This window comes from Buceros rhinoceros, unplaced genomic scaffold, assembly GCF_000710305.1.
Source record: "Buceros rhinoceros silvestris isolate BGI_N320 unplaced genomic scaffold, ASM71030v1 scaffold17787, whole genome shotgun sequence".
In the NCBI taxonomy this organism is placed as follows: domain Eukaryota; kingdom Metazoa; phylum Chordata; class Aves; order Bucerotiformes; family Bucerotidae; genus Buceros; species Buceros rhinoceros.
In genome coordinates this window covers 8,314-28,401 of record NW_010421743.1, presented here as the reverse complement: position 1 = coordinate 28,401, position 20,088 = coordinate 8,314, and the positions used below count along the sequence as shown (strand labels likewise).

Sequence of the window (20,088 nt, the reverse complement as noted above, 5' to 3'; positions counted from 1 at the left end):
GGGGGAATACTTCATAAATGGATTTATGAAGCATCTTAACAATATTAGAGATGAGTAGAGATTTCTTTTTTTGCAGTTGTGAAGTTTGTGGTCTGTCATTTCAGTGGCAGCTTTATGCTTGTGTCAGCTTGCTGAAACCGTCTCTGCATGCTTGAAATTTGAGTTAAGCCTTTCAGCTGAATAGTACACATGCCATTTCTCTGTTAACTAAGATACTAGCTCTTTTCAGGAGAGCTGAAATATATGGACATTTCAAGTTTTCCTTACTCAATAAAAAGTTTAGTGCTATTAAAAACTGATTAAAGGACTTAGAATTCTGATATCAGATGTATGCACATTCATGTTTTGGTGGAGTACGCATGATGTGGTTGAGATTCGTGGGCAGACTTCTGTGATTGTTACTGTCCTGCTTTTAATTTTTGTTCTGCTGAGCAAATAAAGTTTCTCTGTTTACAGATGATCGTAGTTTCCCCTCTCGAAGAAGTGGGCAAACCAGTTAGGAGTAGGAAGCAAAGAGTATAGCAGTAGAGATGGATGAACAAGCCCTTCTAGGGCTAAACCCAAATGCTGATGCGGACTTCAGACAAAGAGTATGTAATTAACTTGCTTATGTCTCTAATAATTGGGGGTGCTTTTTCAGTGCAAAAGTTTCATATTTTCTTGGGTGAGAGGTGTGGGTTGCTTTTATTTTTTTAACCAATACATAGGATTTGTGGTGGCAAGTACAAAACAAAGTCATGTCATAAGCATGTAAGCTGAAAGTCGTGTGTCGCCAGTTCTGTGAAATTTTACTTAACATGCATAAAATTTATCTTTCTGGGCTCTCTTTCAGTCCTCAATTCTTTGTACTTGTTGCTCAGCTCCTTACGAAGGTTCCCACAGAATGAAAAGCAGCCACTGAAAACTATGAGTTGCTTGCAATTACCATTTTAATTCTTAGATGTGGTTTTTGTATTTGAATGGATTACATGCCTTCATTGTCTTGAAATGTGTGTTTTTAAGTGTAGTGAAGCTTGTATTTGCATAGAGTACGTTAAGAAATAATAATGGATCTAAAACAGTTGCTTACTTCATGAGAGATGCTCCTATGAAAAGGCATTAAAATTCATATAACTACGTAAAGAGTAAGTATTTCTGTTTACTGAATGATTACCAATTGAACCGTCTATAAGATAATGTCTAGTAAAATCTTTCAGAAATTAGGATGTTAATACCTTGGGTTTGTATTCATAAAATAAATCCTGGAATGTATAAGAAAGTTAAAGTAGTTTGATGCAGCCTAGTGTTCCTAAGCAGCCTGTTAATTATGTTGCTTTTGGGTATTTGTTCTTTTTGAAAGGATGGATATAGCTAATCTTTAGTGTTCTGTTAACAGAGTATCACTGCAAAATTGGAAGCTTATATATTTATTGATCTTTTAACTATGCCATCCACCTAATTTTGAAATATTTTATAGTAAAAGGTGACTTACCTTTTTCACTAACCGCATAAGATGCAACACGTAAAGGAAATACCAAACTTTCTAGAAAAAGTGTTCAGTATAAGAAAATTATCAGTACTATCTACAGGAAGAGAATTCTTGTTTTAAGAACTTATTTCGACTCATGAATAATTACTTTGGTGAATGGAAACAATTATAAACTAATGCAGAAAAAGAAAACAAACAAAAAAAAAACTTGACACCAAAAAAAAACCCCTTGAATACATGCAAAAACACTAAAGCCCTTGACATGCATTTATAGAATTGAAATAATGTTAATCTTATCTCTATTTCAAAAGTTACTTTATTGTTTTGTATAACAGGCCATGCTAAGTGTGGTAAGTGAAAGTAATTAGATCAAGTGAACTGTTGTCAAGCTGTTTAGAAGTTCTGATAAGCAACTTGATTATCTAAAATTTGGTTGAAGTTTTTTCCAGTCGCAGTAATAAATTCATAAACAGACAGCTGTCAGGTGATCAGTGTTTGAATGTTTCTTGAGCTTGAGGTGTCAAATACAGCCAAAGTGGTACACCAAAATAGTGAGTTGGTTTCAGTGAAAGACCTCAATCACTTTCTCGTTAGAATTCATGGACGGAATTTTAACTTGGATGCTAACTTGCGCCTAACCAGAAAGGCCCTGAGAATCTTCCTTTAGCTGACCCTGTCACCAGAGGTCCCTTCTAACCTCAACATTTCTGATGTGAGTCTAAGTGTGAATGAGATGTCTTGCTGTGTGGTTTATTTGATCTTTTTTTAAAGGAAACTTCCTTGTATGTTTGCAGGCACTCGCCTACTTTGAGCAGCTGAAGATATCTCAGGATGCTTGGCAAGTCTGCGCAGAAGCGCTAGCTCAGAGTATATACAGGTAATGTGGATAAGAATCATTGCTTATTTTCATTTGTAATATGTTTGGGTCTGGTTTTAGCTCTACTACCTAATAGGCGAACTGTAAATTGCTGGAAGTTAATATGGTCTTCATGCTATTTTTAGTATCATAGTTCATCTGTGCTTTCTGTATAATGCCTCTCAAGGAAGAGCAATGTATAAATAATAAAACACCGTGTAAACTTATTAGCCTTAAAGACTGCTGTTTTATGAAATCTAGGAAAAAAGAATGAGTCCTCGTGCTATCTTTTGGGGAGGAGTGCTGAAAATTTCCCACTGTGAGACTTTTTATGCAATAATTTCAGAAATAGTTCCTTGCCTTTATTCTACGGAGTAGGCCGTCCCATAGACACCACTATTTTTGCACAAAGTTGGGTATTTATATCTCAAATAACAGGCTGTTGCTCTGTCACAGAATAATTTGGGTAGGAAGGGAATTGATGGGTGTATATATCATGAATAACAACAGTGATTTATGGTGAATGCTTTTTTGTAAATGATTTATCAAAACTTCTGACTCCAACAGAGTATGCAGTAATTAACAAAACCACACAGGATATGAAACCAGTATTTTATAATGTTTAACTAAAATACATTATGATTGGTACAATTTTTAGATAATAAAATAAACTTGTGGACTTTAATTATATAGCAAGTGGAATGTCCCTTCCTAATCTGCATCTCAGTTTGTCTTTAGCTTTGCTCTTTAAGACACAGTGTACAACTTGCACTTACTGTACTAATGGATATGTTGTTGAAGCCTGAAAGATTTTTGTAAAGGCAGCATACTATAGGCATTGTAGTTTTGTATGTTCAGTACCGAAAGCATAACAAATTGGTGGCTATAGAAAAAATATTATAGTATCAAACATAAATATTAATTTAACAATTGCTCATTTTTACCAAATTAACTGCTTGAGCATTTGTAATTTTTCCTTTGAATTAGTAGCAGTAGCATTTTTTTTTTTGGTGCTCAGTAATTCGTGATTTGCCAAAGGGATAACCTGGTTGTAATAGTTGAGGAATTTCTTTTCTTCCCAGAGACCTGTACAGTGTTGCCACCAGTAACAATTTAATTTTCTTTTCTAGTGATGATCACATCAAGTTCTTTTGCTTTCAAGTTTTGGAACACCAAATTAAGTTCAAGTAAGTAATCTTTCCTAACACCAGCCATATACATCTGTTTAATTTTTCCTTTTTAATGTAGAGAAACTTAAAATTATCATCATGGTGTGATTGATGAGGTGGCTTTAATCTAATCCAGAGGACTTTCTTGTATTTTTCCTGGGAGAGGGGTTTTGAACAGCTTGTTGGGTTTTGAGCAGCATGCTCTACTTAGCTAATCTTAACACCTGTGAGCGGCCCAACACAGACCCAAACTTTCTCCTTTCTGGAGATTCAGGCCTTACTCTGTACTCTCACTGATTTTTGCAGAAAAAAGTCCTGCAAGTAGCAGGCTTGCTCAGAACAGTCCTGGACTTCAGACAAAGCCCTATTCATTCAGTAACCATGGCAGGGATGTTAAGAGAAAGTAGTCTTTTCACTGAGTGGTATTTTCATAGAATCATAATTTTAGGAAAAAAATACTTTGAAATAATGTAAGTTTCTTTGCATGGAGGTGTATTATTTTTCACACTTTGGGCTTGTTTGGTCTGGACTTGAACATCATAACAGAGGGGTCTGACTCTTGCATTATCATTGTGACTGCAATATTCTGAACACATGGGTCAGTGTTTAGATAGGAATAAGATATATTTTGTGTCTGACTTTTCACAACTATCTAGTGAAGAAAAACTTACACTTAACTTTCTGTGGCTTTTTTATTATTATTTACCTGATTTTACCTCGTTGTCCATCTTTCTCTGCTTGTTCCACTGCTGTCACCTGCTTCTGCAGTATGTTTTCTCTTGTTTTCCTATTTCTTATTTTCTTTGAGTGTCCTCAGTGGGATTGCTTTTTTTGTCTCCTTAATGAATAATTAGTTGTCAGGAACCTTGGAGTCACGTTCAGCAATCATTTCTGTTAAGGACCGCACCAAACCTGTAAACAGCTCTATTGCAAGGAGAGTGTTCTCAGCTTAGCTAGTCCTGGGAAGGAACATGTTGTGTGGGTAGTATTTGAGGTGGGCTGGGTATAATGTTAAATTTTGCCAAGGCTCTAAAGCAGAATTACTCGTTTGCTTTTTTAACATGTGTCTGATAATAAATCTGCTGTAGTTCAGATCAGTGAAGGACTTCCTTTTGCTCACTATTGACCATCTTCCTTGTGTGGTAAACAAGTTTGAGCATATTCAGATGTCTCTTCTTTCTCCCCGTGGCTTACGGTCAAATGTGTATTTTTGTCAGTGTCCCAAGTCCTGTCCCTGATAGAGCAGCCTTCCTGCAAAGTTTCAAGCTCCTACTCAAATAGGAGGCAGTAGTGCCTCAAAATGTAATCCATTGATATGGGCAAAATGTTTTTCTTTATTTTTGTGTCTTTGATTTCAAATTTTCATATGCAAATAGCCATGTAAATTCCTTTTCTAGGAACCTTTCATTTATATTAATGTGCAGTATTATAGGCAAAACCTATTTGATGTTGCGTTACTGAAGGTTGAGCTTATCATGAAGCAGCTGTATTTGATACCATTATGCTTTGTTTCAGATACTCTGAACTTACTGAAGTCCAGCAGCAGCTAATTAGGGAAACACTCATAACATGGCTGCAAGCACAGGTAAGTAAGTCCTGTCACAGCAGTCTTGCAGAGTAGGCTCACTGGTAGGCTTACATAAAGCATTGAGTGTGGGCTAAATGTTAATCTGTCATCTGAGTTTAAAGATGGCTTCCTGAAGATATATGGTATCCAATAGTTAAATGCTTTTAACATGCTAGTCCTTATTAGAAATTCTTTAAATCAGATGTTGAAGAAGTCTGTGCTTCAATTTAGTGCTAAATATAAAACTCTTATGTCAGAAAATGATTGTGGTTTAATCAGTTGTGTGCAAAATAAGGAATATTAAAAGTTTCCCTTTTAGAAAGCCATAATCCAGGTTCCTGAGCGTCTAGAGGAGGAGCAGTAATTCTGTTCTTAAGACCCTCCTGGCCAAATGCCTGCTTACTTAGAATACTAGCAGATGTTTATGAATGAATAGCATCATTCATCTGTTAATACTATGGCAGAGTATTAGCTACTTTTTCTTGTGGCATTAGTTACTGTAGCTGAACAGGTAGTATCAGTTGCACCCAAGAGTTTGCAATCAGCAGAACCATCAAGTGGGCTGATACCTGCCTGTACCTGCCATTATCTAATTATCATTCCATTTCTGCACTGGAAATTAACATAGTTGCTTTGGTTGTAGAAGACAGTAGGAAATGGCATATAATACCACTTGAAGAGCAGATCATTGTGAAGTGGATTAAATTGCTTTTAATTCCTTTTTGTGGCAAGCTGGTCCATTTAGGAGGAGTTTACAGAAAAGGGGAAGGAGAGAGGGAGGGAGATTGGTAGCTACAGATTTTATGGTCCTGTCCTCCCGCTCCATGAGCTTAGATTTAGAAAATTACTATTCTTAAAGCTAACATCTAATGTAGGCACGAGCTTACTCCAGGATGACTAAGTTGTTTTCTGGAAGTTTTTGTTTGCTCCTTTCATCAAACTGACAAATGAGTGTTTATAGTCTTTGAATGGTACACTTGATGTCTTAGTACTGAATGAAAGGCTTAGAACTGCATCAACCAGAGAGAATGTTTTGTCTGATTACAGTTTAGCTAAATTGTCTTCAAAGTCCTTGGAAAGGACTTTATTTATCTCAGCCAGGAAGAGAGGTAGTACATGAATCGCTATATGGAGATCAACAATCATATATGATTCTTCTCTAATGTAGTAAGAATATACAAGTGAAATATCTTGTTTCTACCAGATGCTGAATCCCCAGCCTGAGAAGACTTTTATTCGCAACAAAGCGGCACAAGTCTTTGCATTGCTTTTTGTTACTGAATATCTCACAAAATGGCCCAAGTTTTTTTTTGATATTCTGTCAGTAGTTGACCTTAATCCACGAGGCGTGGACATGTACCTCAGAATCCTGATGGCTGTTGATGCTGAGCTGGTAGACCGGGATGTTGTTCATACATCAGAGGCAAGTTGTTATTATGTATTAACATTTGTTTTAAGTTTTCAGAAAGTTCTCTAACTTTAATTACAGCAGAAGATTTGCAGAGATTATGTTGGGGGTTTTTTTTATGGCAGCTCTGCTTTAGAGGCATTAGGTGGCTTAGATCCAAAAGCTATATGTTGCTTAATGTTTTCAATGATTTTGTACTTCTTGGTTAATGTATTTTTTGATCAAAGAGCTAACAACACTTGATGAACTGATTCAACAATTCAGTTATTTAATTTGTTAGTCTGCCTCATTTTAAAATGTTAATTTTTTCTAGTGTTTCTAGTTAATTTTTCTGATTTTTTTTAAGGTGTCCTAACCTCAAAAATCCATTTAATGATCTAGAGGACTTTTCTGCTTTGTCTGCCTTTCTTCAGTGTTTGGGCATCATGGTAGAAAAAAAAGAACAAAAACTGGGGTATTTTGGGTTTATTTCTTGCAAGAAAAAATAGTGATCTCTTTGAATTTCTCTGTTATTTATCTTGCTAGGACAAGTGGTGTCTGGTAGTGGGTATAAAAGTGTGACTAATTTGACAAGATACTAATCTATGACAAGACTGATTTATCCTTTTTCTATATTGATAGGAGGCTCGTAGGAACACCTTATTAAAAGATACTATGAGGGAACAGTGCATTCCAAGTTTGGTGGAATCATGGTACCAAATCTTACAAAATTATCAATATAATAACTCGGAGTTGACATGCCAGTGCCTTGAAGTAGTTGGAGCTTATGTATCCTGGATAGATTTGAGTCTGATAGCCAATGAAAGGTAAGGGGTTTTTCATGGAATATGTTTGCAAAAATAACCTTGATGGAGTGCTGACTGTATTTCTATGAAATAGAAATAAAACTGGTCTTTGAAAAAGGACTTTATATATAATCTTTGGAGTTTGGGTGGTTTTAGTACAGTGATTTGCAAGCCAAGCTGATATAATGGCCAAAATAGACACACAGTTTGCTAGGTTCTCCTTAAATGTATAAAATGGTGGGCTGAGACAGTACAATAGACTTGAACGCTGTCTTGTCAAAAGAAACCATTGTAAATATTCACACAAATAACATAAAGCTCTTATACCCTGCTGCTGTGTACGTATAAAGGTAAACATTTTTTTTTTTCTCTGAAGGTTTATAAATATGCTGCTAGGTCACATGTCTGTGGAAGTTCTTCGGGAAGAAGCCTGTGATTGTTTGTTTGAAATCGTAAATAAAGGAATGGACCCAATTGATAAAACCAAGTTGGTTGAATCTCTGTGTCAAGTATTGCAGTCTGCTGGCCTCTTCAGTATTGATCAGGTTTGTATATTGATGTTTACAATAGGAATGGTCATAGGTTTCCAGCAGTTCTTAAATAAACAAGTTAACAGAGATCTATAAAACTAAGCCCACAGACTAGAATTAGTTGTACTTCTGCATCAAAGCTAAACCCTTCTTACAGTTTTTTCATACTTAACAGCTTGTTATTAATATTCTTTATTCATTTTAAAACACACTGCATTTCCTCAACCTGAGTTTTTTTGGTTTAGAAGCAAGGTATTATGTAACTCCTCTGCTCCTCTCCTAAAGTGTTAATGCTTGCTCTTAATGCTGCTTCTCTGTCTTGTTGCCTTGAATCTTCTCTTCTGAATGATTCTGTAAAGGTATTGTAGCCAAGGTAGAGTTTTTTTAGGGTAAGACATTGGATCAGCTGTGCATAATTACTTAGGGGAAAGAGCTTACTTACGGGCACGTCTGCTGCTCTGCATGCCTGCATCATCAGATATGAGGCTTTTATCTAAGCTGGAAACATACCTACTAACCGAACATGCATGCCTGGCAGCTGAAGTGTTCAAGGAAGAGCTATTTGCTACCTGCCATGGAGAAAGAGCAGCCAGTCCTTATGAAGCTGTAGTCCTTAGATTGCAAGGCAATTATCTCTTTGTTTTGAAGCCTTTTCCTACATTTTAGTAGGAATACAAATTTGACAACATGCATTCATCAGTTCAGGAAGTGTTCCTCTAAAAATCTCACCTCAGTTTTTCTGAGAAAGACTTGTTATTCTTCTGCTTTTGTACAGTTGTGGCAGAGAGCAAAGCATCTGTTTGGGGGGACTGGTCTAGGGGTATTTCTCAATTCTGATCAATGTACTTCTGCAAAAACAAGCCGTACATATGTAACATTAACTCACTCTTACAGGCAGTACTGAAAGGTACTTGTTATCAGTATTTCTGAAGTGAGCTACAGCTGTTAATTCTTTGAAGTTTTCCCATAAAAACATTTTTCTCTTCTACAGCTTAAAATATATGGTAGGTACGTGCTGCTGCTTTTATTTTGAACCTGCTTTTTGTGGCAAAGTAGTAAGACAAACTAACTAATCTGAAGTGATGAAGCAAACTACTTGTTGTATAATGGAGGACAGATAAATCTGGCATTGCTTTAATTTTTCTCTCTCCATTCCCCGAGAAAAACAAACCAGACAATTGTACTTTCCATCTAGGAGACAAATGTGGCTTTTATTTCTTCTACATACTAGACCAGTGGTCATACAGTCGGTAGGCTCGCACAATTTAAGCATGAGCTCTACTACTGTTTTTAATGGGCTGTCTTTTCTTGCAGGAGGATGATGTGGATTTTCTGGCCAGATTTTCCAAGCTGGTCAATGGGATGGGGCAAGCATTAATAGCCAGTTGGACTAAACTGATAAAAAGTGGAGATATGAAGAGCGCTCAAGACACTCTGCAAGCTATTGAAGCAAAGGTGGCCCTAATGTTGCAACTGCTAATTCACGAAGATGATGACATCTCCTCTAACATCATTGGCTTTTGTTATGACTACCTTCACATCTTGAAACAAGTAAATATGTCTGGCTTCAACTTAACATCATTTTTTTACATTATTGAGTTCGATTTTTGTTGGAATATATGAATCTTACACTATATGCAAGCTGACTTGCAAAATAGCTTTCCTTTACTAATTAGCATTCAGTATCTTTAATGGCTGTGGTCATGCTTATTTCTGCAGTGTTGCTTGGAAATCCAAAGGATGGGTTGAATCATAAGTGGAAAGAAGACTTGCAGATCATATGGCCGTTTAAAAAAAGCAAACCTGTCTCTTCCTGTTAGTAATAGCAGAGTTACTATACAAAAAATAACATTTGAAATTTATTTTACAGCTTTCTGCACTTTCAGACCAACAAAAAGCTAATGTAGAAGTAAGTATTTTCTTTTTATTAGAGTTTTTTTTCAAGAACACATTGGGTCGGAATCATTTTGCTAAAACAAATCCTGTTTTATTTATATGCTTTAAAATGTGCATGTGACAGTAATTAAAAGAGAAGATGTAAAAGTAAGGGCAGTATGTTCCATCTTCTAAGTAACTACAGCTGTTTCTTTAAACAGTAAACCTATATCAAACTGTGTATGAAGACGAAAGATATTTTAGGGCTGGTTTTCCCAAGCAACTCTTACGCATATGTTGGTAAGCTCCTGTACAGTCTCCGCTGGTGATAGAATGCCCTTAAATCAAGATAGAAGAGGGGGTTGGTATTTTATTAAAACTTGTCCTAATTGCAAGAAGTATGGGAAGGGTTGTCATAAAATTCAACCCTTGATAGTATCACAAGTTAAACTTACCAAAGAAGCTGCAGTTCAGATATAAGACCTGTACTTACAATGAGCATTACTTTACACTTAAGCTTAATGTATTGTTTACATATAAAGCATTAAGTTTAATAAATAATGTCCAGTTTTGAAAGTAGTAAACTTCTTTTTTCAGCATATTCCTTTTTAAATTTCTTTTCCATGTGACTCTTCAGCAACAATGTGGATGTACTAATTTAGACATTGAGCTGGTTAGATCGGTGCAGGTATTTTGTAAGTTCATACAGCTGACAGCTGTGATTCATTTTCCTTTGCGAAGAAAAATGAGTTCTGTTCCTGTTCTAACATGAAAAGCTGAATTTAGATAACTGTGGTTTAGATTATCTTGATCTAGTTTTGTCTAACGTCTGTTTTAATTGGGTGAGGTAACAAAATAAGTTTGATAACATCACTGAATCTTTTATTTTGTAACTGTGTCTCTTTTGTTCTTATAACTGCATCAAACCAAATTACTCCTACAGTGCACTTAAGACACTGAAAATTTTAATGTGTTACTCTCCCATAATCTGTTTTGTTAAACTTGTTTTCATAGTGAAAAACTTTGTGTTATAATTATTACTTAATTTCATTGAGAGCTGTTTGAGGATTTGTGTTAAACTGAGAAGAGGTTATACCAATCTTCTTTCATCCAACAAGTAATAAAGTATTTGGAAATAGACTAAGTCTTACTGTTGTTCGTCTTTAAACTTTAAATTACTGTTGTTTGTGTTTAAGCTTTAAATTGTGTTCTTAGTAGCATTCCTTTAAAGTTTTGTGCCTAAGAAGTTCTCACTTTCAACTTGTTCATTATTCAATCAGGAAAAAAGGGGATCTTGTTTGTTGTGCTTTCGAAGTCCCAAAGTTTTTCTCATTAGCAGCATCACATTTTTAATTCTTAAAATGATAGGTGTTTCTGAGCATTTCTGACTACAAGCATATCACATTAACATTTTGCAGCTATTTCCGTTCTTTAATACCACTTCTTACAGAGAAGCAGAGACTTCTCAGATGATGCTGATGCCTACTGTCAATAGAAAGCCTGATCACATTCTTGCTGTCCTGTTTGGTCTTGGTCCTGTTTGACCGTGTTCTTCAAGTATTACAAGCGTCTTGCAAGATCACCAAGAATTTCACCTCAATTTAAATCATTTTGGTGTAAATGTCAGGTTTTGCACTTAAAATGAAACATACTTAATCATGATTCATTTGTCAAAATATTTTTGGGGGTTTTTTTAATTTACCTTGTTCATTATTTATCTGAAATTTATAGCTATCTGTGTTCAGAACCTCCAGTACTGGAAGAGAATTGAAAAATGCTAATCAAGTTCTTGCTACGTGATCAGCATTTTCATTTGCTATAGTTATAGTAAAAGCACTGGCTACTGAATTTAACCAATGAGAGGAAAAAAAGACACAAAATTTATTTTTTCACCTGATAGTAGGTCATAGGGTTGAGGTGCTCTGTAATGGTGATTAAATACCTGTTACAATTCTACTGAGAGTTCTCCGATATTCAGTGAACCCATTCCTTGTAATAGGTATATAGATATGTCCTGCCCCATTACTTGTTGCTAGTTAATATTCTCTTGGACTTCTAACACTTCGTTGTTGCCATAGATATAAAAATGGGCTGCCTTTGATTCAGTTTTAAATATTCAGAATAGCTTTCTGTCCAGTTGGCAGATTTAAATTTAATACATATCTTTATAGGCTCCCCAGAATAAACTTAAACTAATGTGAAAATTATAATAGCTAAAATGTATTTATAAAAATCTCACTGTCAATCCAACTTCTATCCATCCTGGAAAGCATGAATGGAATCGAGTACTCCATGTATTTAAAACATTAAATCAGAGTTCTGAAAAGTTGAACTAGTAAATGCTTAGTAAGATCAAAGTGATACATTTAGAGTTTGATGCTTCAGTAGAAATTGAGTCTTTACTGTTGTTTTAGGACTTGCCAACAGTTCTCTCTAAGGTGAAATTGCACATCGCTGCTTTAACCGATCTAGCAACTTGCTGCTGCTGAAAAATGAAGGTTCTGGTTTTCTTATGCTTGTTTGCTGTCCTTGGCTCCTACTCCTGGATTCTTTGCTGAACCAATTCAGCTTGTTAACCTCTCCCCAAAAAAAGTCCTGTCAAGGATGTTGAGCTGTTAGAGAACTTTATGGCTAAGCTGACCTGCCCCGTGAAAACAGGCTCTTGGGCAACTGTGCCTGGTTCAGTCATTTGTTGTTTTCAGTATGAGCCAAACAGCACAGATTACAAATGGGAAACAAAGCCAGATAACACTGACAGAGAATGAGAGCTCCAGTCATCAGTGGTGTGTATCTGGAATGGTGTCTGTCTATTGTTTGGATATAATCCATGAGTTTTTTAATTTGGACTATTACTTTGGCTAAATCTCTGGAAGTAATAATTCAAGTGGGATTTAAAATATTTGTAAACATTTAACACTTGCTTTAATGTTTCCTTCACTGTATGCTTTGAACTATTACTTCTCGTCATTTGTCTGCATCTGTGCTTACAGTTCTGTTTTTATTTTAGGCAATCATGTTGGCTGTTATGAAGAAGTTAACATATGATGAAGAATATAATTTTGAAAATGAGGTAATGTGAACAGACAAGTGCAACTTAAATTATATGTAGGAAAAACTTGCTCATGCTTTTGAGGTTGTTAGCTTTCATAGGCTAAGGATTTGAAGGTAGGAAGCAAAGGTCTATAGGGTGAATTTTTTTGCTACATGGAAAGCTTTTTTTAACCTCTGGGCATAGGACGTAACCTTCACAGGACAAAAACAACATAGTAAAGGGATACCCAAGCCAGTTCAGTTAACAGAATATTTCTATCTGCAATTGTGCAGAATTATTCCTAGGTGAATAGAGCTGTGCTGTCAGCTACCTTGTTCAGTGTGAGCTTGTGTGTTTCTGCACAATGCTTCTGTCTTCCAAAAAGATGTGAGAAACACTGTGTAATGAGTAGCTTCTCTGAATGAATTTCGACCTGTTTTAAATGGTCAAACCTCTGCAAAAATAAGCTAAAGGAGGCAGAAGGTCTTTGATTTCACTTTCCTCCCATGCTTCCATCTGTCAGATAGCAGTAATGATTGAGTATGTTGGACTTACTTTTGCTCCAGGCTGTTCAGAGAGTTATATTCTTAAAAAGGTTATCTTAAACTGTATGCAGTCTATCGCAGATGTTTCTCTCAGTTTAATTTTAAAACTAAACTAGATGCTGAGAAAGAACATCTTTGAATACTGAGTCAATTTTCAGGAATTGGGACAATAAGGCTTTGCCAAGAGCATTTTCTTCCTTGTAGTTTTACCTAGTTTTCAGTTTGGAAAGCTCTTTTTTAAAAAGCTTTCTGGACCGAATGCAGTGGATCTCAACGTATTACAACCAGCCAAAAAAGTAGCCTGCTGTTACGTTGCAATAGCGTAGGGTGAGCATTCTTGGAGCGTGGTCTACTGTTCTTGTATGTATACGTTTTTGGTTGAGGTGTAATTGTCTGAAACAGTTGTGGGTGTATTTAAACATGAAAATATGGACTTTACTGACACGTGAATGTTTTGTAGGGTGAAGACGAAGCCATGTTTGTGGAGTACAGGAAACAGTTGAAACTGTTGCTAGACAGACTTGCTCAGGTCTCACCAGAGTTACTGTTGGCATCTGTCCGCAGAGTTTTTAACACTACGCTTCAGTAAGTTGGGGGTTTTAACTTGCTTACATGACACCCTTAGCTTTTTTTGCCTTTTGTAACTGTCAGAGTTGGTAATGAATCTAAGTGTGATGTAGAAAGGTGAAGCCAATTGCTAGAACGAGCTTGTTACATCTTCATGATAAATAGGACTTTGTATTATTTTTTTACTCAGCTACTTAAAGAGAAAGCTTTCTTTTTGTAACCTTAAATGGCAGCTAATTCTTTTTTTTTTCTCCTAGAGATATTTCTTGATCTTTGTCTTTTACTTACACAGCAACAGCCATTTGGACAGGTGTTCACTTTACACCCCAGGGAAATACTTAAGAAATGTGGCAAATAATTCTATGTGTTACTGCTATCAGAAGACCAAGGTTGGGCAGGGAAACGAAAATAAAGTGAAGCATTTTTAAAAAAAAGGGGAGAACTGGAAACTCTGCATGTAAATAGAGAAACATTATTACTGGTTGCTTGACTGAGTCCTCCTTTTAGTGAAGCTGAATGGCTTGTCCCCATGTCACAGTAGGTGGTTTTGTACCTAAATAAGCACTTGAAGAAATTTGTAGCTTTCAAGTTAAAACTGGTAAAGAAAATTGGTAATGCTCTGATGGCAAGGTGCTGTGTTTGTGGATTAAGTCTTCCAGAAGCATCCTGAAATACTGCCTAGGTCTAACAATGTTTTTCTTAGTTTAAATCTCCTTAGTTTAAATCTCCTCTTCTTATGCTGTGCATCTGAAGGCTGAAAAGAAAATAGTAACGTGGTAGAACTGTGGTTATCTCATACACTACTACAGACTAAAATGATCTTCATATTTTTTCTCTAGAAATTGGCAGACTACACGATTCATGGAAGTAGAAGTAGCAATCAGGCTGCTGTATATGTTGGCTGAGGCTCTTCCTGTATCTCATGGTGCTCACTTCTCTGGTGATGTTACAAAAGCTACGGCTTTACAAGACATGATGAGAACGGTAAGCATGTGTGGTGTGGGAGCTATCAAAAGATGCTAATAAAGACTGGAACATTCCAGTTCAAATGGCTCATCTTAATTACCTGCATTTCACATTGTCATAAATGGCTAAAGTAGTAACTTGCTCATGCTTTTATTTGTAGCTGGTGACTTCTGGTGTTAGTGCCTATCAACATACATCAGTGACCCTGGAATTCTTTGAAACTGTAGTTAGATATGAAAAATTCTTTGCTGTTGAACCTCAGCACATTCCAACTGTTCTAGTAAGTTTGATCTCATTTACATTTTTGAGTATATAAGACTAGATTAGTCCTTAGACTTAGGAAATTTTCTTTTGAAGGTCACTAAAGAAGCTGGGTTTCTTAAGTTGTTGGATGATTAGCTTTTCCCTCCCTTGTTTAGGGATTCTGAGACTGAGATACTTTCTTGATTGCAGATGGCATTTTTAGATCACCGTGGTCTTCGCCATGCAAGTCCCAAAGTACGAAGTCGAACAGCTTACCTCTTTTCCAGATTTGTCAAGTCTCTTAAGTGAGTAAAGCTGCTATGAATGTATTCAAATGGCACTGGATTTACCATAGGTAGCCCTTCTGTACACCACAGCTGTCACTGAAACAGGCTGGGCCTTAAATGGACTGCAAGGAAGTAGTATATCAAAACAGTGCTCTTGCAGGGTTGTCCTGTTGTATAACACTAAGATAGCAGAAGAAAAATATGTTGCAGAACAAAGAACCGGAATACATATGCTTAGCTTATTTTGATTAGATGTTTAAACTGATGAACAGTGTAAATGTCTGTCCTTCCTCAGTCAGCAGAGCTGAGAGTGAGTGGATATAGAGACTCCCAAGAGTAACTCTTCCCTGTCCCTGACCAAATTCTGAATGTTTACAGAACTTACACTGATGAATTTTATTCAGCGTAGTAGAGCCCTTCAAACACTCCTGTCCTGTTGGTCTTATTTCACAGGCATATAGTTAATGTAGATGCAGGAGAATCTCCAAGATGGTTCAGATTTTGGAAGAATCCTATTTTTCAACTGTTAATGAAAATATTTAACTCAAACGAGGGAGGCTATTTATGCATGTTTTTTAAAAAGTGAAGGAAAGTAAGAAAGAAAAGTTTATTTCCCACTATGTCAGGTCTTTTGGCCACAAGCACCATATCCATAAACTAGATTTTTCTACAGCAGTGCTTTGATATTGAAAGGGGTATTCTATATTGAGAAATAGTTTAGTGTCTAGCTTTACAGATTAAATAAAATACCAGGAAACCTGTAAAAGCGCATGTGCTTCTAAATAGTACTGTGTACTTGTGTTTTACTTCAGTAAGCAAATGAATCCCTTTATTGAAGATGTTCTGAACAGAATACAAGACCTGCTGGAACTTTCTCCTCCTGTGAGTATTTACAGCAGGATTTTGTAATAAATGAGGTTTGCACTTATTCATCAATGTGCCTGAGTACTTAATGAATTGTAAGCTTAGCACACAAACATTTCAACAAATAACTGTTCTGGTTTTTTGGTGTGATATCACTCTCATGCTTTACGTGTGTACCTAATTTTAATAGTCTTACCTATATGGGTTTCTGGGAGTACAGGCTAAGAGATGGGTCTGTATAGAAGGTTCTCTGTCTTGAGTTGTATAAAAACAGTTGTTTCTTCAACTATGTTTTTACATATACGTGATTCTTCTACGTAAGTAGGAAGAGACTAAAACTACTGTAAATGAGATTACTTACACATAATTAAAGAGTAGTATCTTTAAACTTTGGGAAGACAACTTTGATAAGGAACATGTAGTGAATTATGGCTGTTACCTTCCGTTTTAGGAAAATGGTTACCAGGCTCTGCTAAGCAGCGATGATCAACTTTTCATCTACGAAACAGCTGGAGTATTAATAGTTAACAGCGAATACTCTGCAGAAAGAAAACAGGTTCTAATGAGGAATTTGTTGACTCCACTGATGGAGAAGTTCAAAGTATTGTTAGAGAAACTGATGATGGCACAAGATGAGGACAGGCAGATGGCACTGGCCGACTGCCTCAATCATGCCGTTGGGTTTGCTAGGTAGGTATAGCACAGTGACTGTATTTTCTGGTTTGAGTAAAAGGGAAATATAAAGGATTTATTGTGAGGAGGGGATGAGTTTCTACTTTACTGACCTAGAAAATTAATCAGAGCTTATAGAATCTGTTATGGTAGCCCAGAAAATGAGTTAAGTCCCCTTTAGAAAAGGCTGCTGTGGATGTAGCTACAGAGAATACTGAGCAAGTTTATACGGAACTACCATCTGTTCCCTTCTCAAAGAATTGTATGGAGCGATTCTACTATATGTTGTTTGTAGATTGTTATAATTTAATTCTCCAGAAACTGCTGAAGTGTAGTATCAAATAATTCTGTTCTTTACTTCCGGCATTAGGCTCCCATTTCATGAGATGTAATATTCTAGTTTAGCACATGGGTTTTAAAGCATGTGTGGTTCTCAGTGTTACTGCGTCTTCATTGTATTGGAACATGAGGTTATATATAACTCGGTGTATTGCTTTTACAGCCGAACCAGCAAGGCTTTCAGCAATAAGCAAACTGTAAAACAATGTGGCTGCTCAGAGGTTTATTTGGACTGCTTACAAACATTTTTGCCAGCTCTCAGTTGTCCATTACAAAAGGAAGTTCTGAGAAGTGGTGTCCGCACTTTCCTTCACCGCATGATTATTTGCCTAGAGGAAGAAGTTCTTCCGTTCATTCCTTCTGCATCTGAACACATGCTGAAAGACTGTGAAGCAAAAGATCTTCAAGAATTCATTCCTCTTATAAACCAAATAACAGCTAAGTTCAAGGTATGCATAAGCTTTTCAGGATCGTGCCTCTTTCCTGATTCCAGAAAAATAGCTATGTGTTAGAACATTATCTCACAATTAACCAAAAAGTATTTTTGTAAGGCTGCTACTGAGAAACATGGTCTTCAATGACAACTGTTCATTGCTGGACTTGCAGTGACTAAATGAGTGGTCCTTAGTCTCAATGTTACGTTGTTTCTAAATTTTGGAGTTTAGTGTTTTAAAACACTACTTGCAACACAATGGTTTTTTTATTGACACAATTAACTTAATGCCCCCCACAAAAGTGTTAAGCTTGTATTACAAACTATGCAAGCTTCAAAGTGAATTTTCTCATTTCTTACAAATTTTCAGGAGATACAGAGATACAGAAATATCAGATGCATGTTTAGGGAAGAATATTGATTTACAAGATCTCAATGCAGTGGTGGTGCATAAGAACATACACCAAGGCTTAACGCATTCCTATTCAAAATAGGCTGACAAATACAGAGGTTTTGAAATGGAGGAGGAACGAGATATGTATTATGTGGGAGCAGCACTCACAACTGATTATCTAGCAAAGGTTCATGAAGTGTAGCCTTTGAGAGCTTCCTAGTTTCAAACAGTTCAGCTGCAAAGTCAATTAAATATATAACCTGTTACTCATGGTTTGTTCCCTGGAGCTACCATAAGAATATTTTGCCTTTAAATATACTAAAATAAACCTTTCAGCAGAATGCAAAATTAAAATTACTAAAAGTGAAGTGCATTTTGTAAGCAGCAGAACAGAGCCAGAATATACCTGTGTGAATCTAATATGTGGATCTCTCTTTGGAGTGTATCATCTGCAGCGTAGAGAGAAGGAATTTTGAAAAATCAAGTATTTCAGAGATTAGGGAGTTAAACTTTTTATTACTCTAGTCCTTTTTGCAAGTTATGCTAAAAGCAATTCAAGATAACAATAGATAATTAAAAGTAATATGTCTAAGGTGAGAAAGGTAAAAAAATGATAGCAGCTAGACTAGACATTTACAATGTTCAGATGCAAGTGATGTTTAACTTTTTATGGTACTGTACCATTCTTAGTATAATATGCTAAAATAAAGATACTAGCTTCCATAGTCTCACCCTGAATACTTTCAAGTTACAGTAAGGAGAAGATTAAAGATAAAACCTTGCATGATCTTTAAGAAATGAACACCTGAGTTGCCTCTTTAGGGAACTCTAGGGTGTGGCTGAATAGCGCACACCTTCACTTTTTCAATTCGTAAGTGTTCAGTCATTTTAGTGCCCTTACATATATTTCTTACTGCAAGCAGGACATAAATTACAATTTTATTCTGTAATGCCAGTAGTATTTCAGCTTGGGAAAACTTTTCATTAAGCAGTCTTTAAAGCCAAATGCTACAAAAGGTGGCCTGCTGCCAGTTTTAACATCTTAGAGGTTTGTTTTCTGTAACTACAGTGCACACACACACCCCCGCCTTGATATTTCAGGGAATTTGAAATAGTGTCTGTCTGAACAGAAGGATGAGAAATCTTGAGAGAGTTTCTATTGCTCTTCAGAATGAGACTAGATGGGCCTAGATACTTTTGTGAAGACTTTAAATAAGTGGCGTGTAAGTCAAGATGCATTAATGTTCATGGTGACCCAAATGTGACTCATTTTGTTATAAATAGTTGGTACATGAAAATATCACCTTTAAAGATGAATCAAAGCTGAGAATTGTAACAAGCCCTTAAGTTTTAATTTCAAAGCGTTCAATTTCTGTAACTGTTTGAGTGGCATACCCTCTTCCTTTCTCCACAGACACAGGTTTCACCTTTTCTGCAGCAGATGTTTATGCCACTACTTCATGCAATTTTTGAGGTGTTGCTCCTCCCAGCAGAAGAAAATGACCAGTCAGCTGCTTTAGAAAAACAAATGTTGAGGAGGAGTTACTTTGCTTTTCTGCAGACAGTAACTGGCAGTGGAATGAGTGAAGTCATAGCTAATCAAGGTAAATAGTTCACTTTCTCAAAGGGTAGTAGTATGGTTATTCTCATCTAAGTTTTGATACTAAAATCATTAGCCTAGTTCCTGTCAAATACTATTAACAATGTTAAGGTAGAATGGACTAATGTAAATACAGTGTTCAACTTACCTGTTGAGCAAGAATTTGGGTTTGTGAAACCCAGCTATAACAGGCATGTTCTCATTATTGATCTTTTCAGCTTCTGTGTCATCTCTGTCTGTAGAGACAAGAATGGTGTAATAATAAATCTTCATGCATCACTGTATTTGATAGAGATCATACAATATATAACAATGTATAGCAATGTTCAGTCTGTTGGGCAAGACCACTCAGAGCTGCCGGTGTTTATTTTCTAAAAGACACATCATTAACTTCTGTAACATTTCATGGTATCCGTGGTTGAAGGCTATATATTTATTTTTGTATAGTTACCAGGTTTTCTTCACCCTTAGTGGCCAAATGCACATTAG

At 36.2% G+C, this 20,088-nt stretch overlaps 1 protein-coding gene across 1 annotated transcript in view; it reads left to right on the top strand.

The window, feature by feature from the left end:
• The first annotated feature begins 454 nt into the window (after positions 1–454).
• XPOT (exportin, tRNA) overlaps positions 455–20,088 on the top strand; it is a 24,799-nt gene continuing 5,165 nt past the window's right edge. Inside the window, exons 1-18 of the mRNA XM_010139807.1 lie at positions 455–590; positions 2,263–2,345; positions 3,455–3,511; positions 5,009–5,078; positions 6,265–6,483; positions 7,090–7,274; positions 7,630–7,798; positions 9,098–9,334; positions 9,654–9,692; positions 12,666–12,728; positions 13,695–13,819; positions 14,641–14,785; positions 14,928–15,047; positions 15,221–15,315; positions 16,110–16,179; positions 16,613–16,851; positions 17,336–17,621; positions 19,414–19,603. Coding sequence (XP_010138109.1) covers positions 531–590; positions 2,263–2,345; positions 3,455–3,511; positions 5,009–5,078; positions 6,265–6,483; positions 7,090–7,274; positions 7,630–7,798; positions 9,098–9,334; positions 9,654–9,692; positions 12,666–12,728; positions 13,695–13,819; positions 14,641–14,785; positions 14,928–15,047; positions 15,221–15,315; positions 16,110–16,179; positions 16,613–16,851; positions 17,336–17,621; positions 19,414–19,603 — 2,452 coding nt within the window. The 5' untranslated portion in view covers positions 455–530. The remainder of the gene's footprint in view (positions 591–2,262; positions 2,346–3,454; positions 3,512–5,008; positions 5,079–6,264; positions 6,484–7,089; positions 7,275–7,629; positions 7,799–9,097; positions 9,335–9,653; positions 9,693–12,665; positions 12,729–13,694; positions 13,820–14,640; positions 14,786–14,927; positions 15,048–15,220; positions 15,316–16,109; positions 16,180–16,612; positions 16,852–17,335; positions 17,622–19,413; positions 19,604–20,088) is intronic.